At 41.0% G+C, this 6,138-nt stretch overlaps 1 protein-coding gene across 1 annotated transcript in view; it reads right to left on the minus strand.

Moving 5' to 3' along the window:
* LOC126473580 (uncharacterized) overlaps positions 1–3,927 on the minus strand; it is a 76,900-nt gene extending 72,973 nt beyond the window's left edge. The window contains exons 1-2 of the mRNA XM_050100725.1: positions 2,235–3,927; positions 854–2,145 (exon numbers count right to left, since the gene is read on the minus strand). Coding sequence (XP_049956682.1) covers positions 854–2,145; positions 2,235–3,593 — 2,651 coding nt within the window. The 5' untranslated portion in view covers positions 3,594–3,927. The remainder of the gene's footprint in view (positions 1–853; positions 2,146–2,234) is intronic.
* Positions 3,928–6,138: the final 2,211 nt, after the last annotated feature.

Consider the following 6,138-nt stretch of genomic DNA (forward strand, 5'->3'; position numbering starts at 1 on the left):
CCTTCAGGCGCGCACAGGGAGGAAGGAAGAAGAGGAAAAAGAAGAGAGAGGGAGAGAGAGGACAGACTGTCTCAAACGCCGAGGCGGAGACCAGAGAAGGCAAGGAGAAGAAGGCAATGAGAAGGCAAGGAGAAGAAGACAAGGGAAAGAGTAAGGAAGACAGTGAGGTGGAGAAGAGCAAAGAAAGGAACCAACCAAAGGAAGGAAGAAACGAGAAGTGAAAAAGCAAAATGACCGCAAATAGAGGTCGTGGAACCGTCCGTCTCCGGACGCAGGCGCTAACTACCCCCTTGAGGGGGAGGGACTCCTTTTAGTCGCCTCTTACGACAGGCAGGAATACCTCGGGCCTATTCTAATCCCCGGAGCCGCAGGGGGGTCATGGTGGTTTGCAGACTATAGATGTAAACATGTGAGCATTTAGATTTATGGTATACCTGAAGAACAGGTGCAGGCAATAAAAGTGCATAAATTACAATGAAGGCTGGAAGTTTTGAAAGTACTACAGATAACACAAATTAAATTGAATTTTTTTTGTTTCAACTTCAATACCATCTAACCTTCTCTTTTTAAAATCTTTCAACTTCTATATTAAAATAGCTTCAAGTTCTGAAATGTTTCAGTAGTAAGATTTCTCTTTTTTTAAGGATTTTTTTTACAATACTGTCAAAGTAACCAGATATATGAAATAACTAAATGCAAGTGATGCTCTTCAACAGTTTTGAGCACTTCTTAAAATTTTACAGATCATTTAGACAATGAAGCAATTTCAGGTTGCAGATAAAATTGTGGCATAGACTTACTAAAGGAAATTACACCTGTAACATTTCTTTTTTTAAGCAAATTCTTTGCTCACCTTTCCTTAAGAAGATTATTCTCCAGCTGCATCAGCTGAACATTGCTTCCCTTGTCGGGTTCTGTATTGGAATTTGATCCTTTTCCACACGACTGGTCCGAAGTACTTGAGGTTTCTGCAACACTTTTGTGTTTAACACACTCAGAATTCAAGAGACTGCCCGCATTAAATTTTCTCTGCTCCACAGAAGTTTTACGCATAGGGCTAGAAACTTGTGTAGCTATGTTACCCATTTGTTTTTTGCTTTCTACCGTGCTTTTCCTTTTTCTATAATCTTGTAACTTTGCACGAACAGCAGCTTCCAACTGTCTTGCTTCAAGTACAGTTCTGTTAAGTGCACTTTTATCATCCTTACGCATTGGTTGATTTGCTTGAGAGGAAGTGCTCTCTAGCACATCCTTTGGCACTTTCTGCATCATTGGTTGTTGCTTAGCTGGAACTGCTGATGTGGATGCTGAGACACTGAAGATCTCAGGAGAAGATTTATCAGTCCCTTTCTGCACACCACTTAAAGTTTTAGCAGCACTACTTAAAAGTTCTTTGTTTCCACCATTGTGAGAATTTTTGCTTTCTATTAAATTCTTAGGTGACTTCAGGAGATTACCTGCAGAAGGTAATTCAACATTCTTATTTTTCAATGTAACTGAGCTATGTTGCATATCTAGAACTTTAGACTTGATGGAAAAGGTGCGCTCCATTTTTATGCTTTTAGGGCTATAGTTCATTGGAGGCTTTACAACTGGGGAAATGCTATTACTCCTGAGATCTGTCTGCTCTATTACAGGAAGACTAGTACCTGTTCTCAAATTAGCATTTTGTGCATTTACTTTTATTCCTGAAGCTTCTACAATTCTAGTGCCACTGTCACTAATTTTTACATTTAATGAAAAATTTCTAAATTTATCAGCAATATTACGGTTAGGTGAACCTATTCTAGTGATTTCATTTGACGCAGTTCCTGCAACAGCCTTGATATTAGTTACACTTTGGCTTGTCTTCATTAATGTAGTATTCACCTGCTTTGAGACTGTACCTATTGTGCCGTGACCTTGGGTTACCACAACTGGAGAAACCTTTGACATCAATACACTTTTGCCTCCAGGAGCAACATTCTTTCGTATTAATTTGTGAGTTGATTTCTTCACAGTCATAGTTTCCCCTTTTACTTCAGTACTGGAAAGCTGGAGTGAAGGCTTTGCAATAGTAGTTTGGAGTTGCCTTTGCTTCAAAGCTAACTGCTCCTTCAAACGTCTATATTCTTCTTGTCGTGATGACGGAAGAAATCTAACAGCCTGTGAATAAAAAACACAACAAAAAAGATTTAGTGTAATTTCAAGGAAAATAAATACTTTTTATCAAAGCCATTTTAAATTTTACTTACCAAAGGAGTTGCAGTCAATGGCATGTCCCTTATGGTAACAGTCCTGTCTTTCCGTTGCAAACCTGGCACCAGAGAATTATCTGCCACTGTATGAATTTGTATCGGATTGTTTGCTGTTGCAACACATTTCACTTCTCCCATTCCACGTGCCTCTGCCTCTGATCTAGCCTGCTTCAGCAGTATGTCAAGACTCTCTTCAAATTCTTTAGCGGCAGGAACTACTTCAGTACCCAACGTACTACAAGCGAGTGGCCCCTCAACATGTAACAAGGCAGTGGGTTCTGAGTTTTGACTGTCTTCCTTGTAGCCAGAAACAGGAAATATTTCTGAGGACCGAGCAGAGTTCTGTAATTTACTGTTTGCATGTTCACTAATATGAACAACCCTATGTTCTCCACTGCTCACAGTTTGTTTGCCTCCATCATCTTCACCACTGTCTGTGTCCTCATCGAGGCGTATAACAAATCGTTCCACAGCTTTTCCTCCATCAAAAGGGATTATCTTTCTCTTGGTACTATTGCCCTTGCTTTCTGTCATTGCAACAGTTACTTGCAATGAACCATTATTTGTTTGAGATCTCCGAACTGGTTTTCTGTAACTTACAAGCTCTTTCTGCTTTTTAAACCTATCTGAAGATCCTTGTTCCTGTCTATGACTGAGAGAGCTATATTTTCTCCTAGTAAATGCCGGTTTCAGACTGCGCTTGAAGGCCCCTCTTGTCCTCAGCGTAGAATTATGTACAGACTTAGCCACACTCTTCTCACGCTTCACAGATGGTAACTTTTTTGGAATTACTATTGCACTTTGTCTCGAAACAGGCTTCTGTGACTGGCTTTCACTGCCAATTTCTTTTTGCTTTGCTGATCTAGACTTCTCGCATATACTTTCCAATAATTTAGTACGTAAAAGCTCTTCATTTTCATCTATACTGTCAACATGTCCCACCTCATCAAGCACTGTTAGGCAAATCTTCTCAGGATACTCTGGTTCTGGGGAGGAAGTGGGGCCTACTTCATCCAAAACTATCATGGATGATAAATCCATTGGATCACCTTCACTTGTGTTATCTGATCTGACATCATTTAATCCAGTCTCCTCATCATGGTCCGCATCTGGCTCGGTGTGCACATCCACCTCAGTCACTTCCATCGTACAAAAAGGACGTTTCTGGAAGTTTACACTATTTGCCATCTCATTGTTTCCACTGACATCTACGCCTTGCTCTGCAATGTGAGGAGAAACTGGACCATCCTTCCGAGGATTTTCATCACCTATTTTCTCACTGACTTCCAGAACCATTGTCACTGGAGTCAGTTTACCAGAATTTGCAGGTGAATGGCAGTTACTTTTGTCAGGCATGTCTGGGCCTTCAACAGAAACATTTTTCAGATTGATTTCACAATTACTGCTTTCAAGATTGGATTCCCTTACACTCGAAGTACTCAAGTTCTCTTGATTCAAAACATTGTGTAAAACAGGATTACACTCACGTTTTTCTGAAGTGGAGACATCCACTGTTTCCCGTGAAGCATCTCTGACATAATCATCTTCCACCTGAAAATCTGTCAATACATCAGCACTCGAATTGGTTGATTCTTCACCTGGAGGTGGTGGCGGAGGAGGAACTGCAGTAGGTGGAGGAGGTGGTGGAGGTGGGGGTGGCAATGTTGGGGGTAGAGGAGGAACTGATGGTGGTGGTGGAGGGGGTGGAGGTGGGGGTGGTGGGGGTAAAGATAAAAGAGCACCTTCAGAGAAAGAAGTTGGGTATAAGGCAGCACCTCCAATGCTGTAATGCCCCTGTTCTGGGAATCTGTAGCCAGGGAACTGTTGTGACCATTGCAATTGATTCAAATGAACAGCTTGTTCATTTTGAAGCATTAGCATATCTGGGGCATCTTCCAGTGTCACAGACTCACAAACTGCAGGGGCAGGGCATACTGCCAAGTATCCCGTTCCTGGTGCTGTTAAACAGCTTCCATTAGATACAGAAGCTTCTGTGACACTATTTTTGCAGGTGACAAGCATATTTCTTTCACTTTTTCCTTCATCATCACTGTTGGATACATCCATATCAACAAGGGCTGTAGTTTCATCTGGCTCCTGCACTTTCTTCATGGTGCTTGAATTGAAATCAGGAGGTGGGTCTGGTGGAAGAGGAGGCAAATCTGACAAAATTTGGTGAGACAATTCTGAATGTTTGTTTGGCAATGTTTCAGGATAAAGTTCTGGTGAATTTAATGGACTTAATAGATCTGGAGACTTACTGTTTGGTGAAGTAGTTTTTCTCTGTTTAATTCTCAAGCCATGCTGCTTTCTAGCCATATGTTTCTTTAAATAAGCAGATCTCAGTGCCTCTAACCTCAACTGCAGGACTTCATCCTCTTCTCTTTTCGATCTGTCTTCTACACAACGCTGATCCTTATTTTTGCTGGAATGCAATGCTTCTAATCTTAATAGTATCAGATCTTCATCTTCAGGTAACAGATCCTGTGAAGCATTTACTGCATCTGTTGTGTCATGCTGTTCACTTCTTTGCTGTTGCTGCTGTTCACTCTCTTCCTGTTCTGCATTTTCTTCCACATGCAAGTGTCGTTCATTCTGCACACTATCTTTTTCATGAGAGCTCCCCATCACTCCATCATTGTCATTGGCTTTTGAAACTACTTCAAGTGTAGTCACTTCTTGGTGCAAGTTCTGGTTCCCCTCCACATATTTATTCTGGTGAGCAGCCATTTCTCCCTGCACACATTCAACCTGATGTGAACACACTTCCTCTTGCAAAGCTTCTTTCTGACACACATTCCCTTGCTCTGACAAGCCCTCTTCCTGATGTCGACTACCCTCTTCCTCCACAAGTGTTTCCAATTGTAGCTGTCTCGCTTCCTGAACATTCCCTCCAGTATCTTCAGAATTCGTACAATCCTGGCTGTTCTCGTGTGCAATGCTCCCTTGCATCGTTGAACTGTCACATAATGGCAACTCTTCACATCTTTCCTGACTGCATACAACTCTATTCAGTTCTTGGGTTTTATCAGCATCATTAATAGATACTTGTGCCTCTTGAACCTCATCATCACTGTCATCCAAAGTGATGACTTCAGGTACTTTCTTTTCTACCTCAATTATTTCAATTTCTGGTAATTCACAATTTGCCGAGGAACTTCCTTCACCAGTGCATTCCTGAGCATCAACATTCTCTTTAGATACTTTTTCAATTCCCTCTTCAGACTCTACACCTGGACTGTCATTGGTGGATCCTCCTTCATGAGTACCATCAATACTGTACTTGGCAGCCATCATTGCAAGTATTCGCTTCCTCAGTGCACTTTCCACACAAGATTCTTCTCCAAGGTTCCCACTTCCAGTGGAATTACATGTGTTAGTTTCTGATGTAGTCTGCAAATTGTTTGGCTTGTCTGACGTCACGTGCTTCTTCGAATGAGTTTTCTTGGATTTCTTGTCACCATGTTCTTTACTTTTTTTACTATCAATAGTACTACTTTTTCGCCGCATATCTTCTTGATCTGATACAGGATCTGAAGTTGTCTGGCATTTTGAGTCAGCTAACTGATGTAGAGAGTGTCTATGCTTTTTCCGCGATGGCCATCTTCTTGCTACCTCAGTTCTTGCATGATGCCTGTTTTCCTTTTCTTGGGCATTACCTGGAAATTAGGAAAGATGCTCTTGCAAAAGGTACTACAACTAGTTCTTAAACAACAAAATGCCGAGACACACTTTTGACATGTACATACAAAAAGAATTAGCTAAGCAGAAAATAAATTAAAATCTCTTGATATACATGTTTTTAACAAGTAGAATTTCTATGTAAACATATGACATGAGCATTTTAGAGCAAGGAGAAAAAGATTAGCAGTCTGTCAAAAATATAATTAGAGAAAGCACA

The sequence above is a fragment of the Schistocerca serialis genome, chromosome 4, assembly GCF_023864345.2.
Source record: "Schistocerca serialis cubense isolate TAMUIC-IGC-003099 chromosome 4, iqSchSeri2.2, whole genome shotgun sequence".
NCBI lineage: Eukaryota > Metazoa > Arthropoda > Insecta > Orthoptera > Acrididae > Schistocerca > Schistocerca serialis.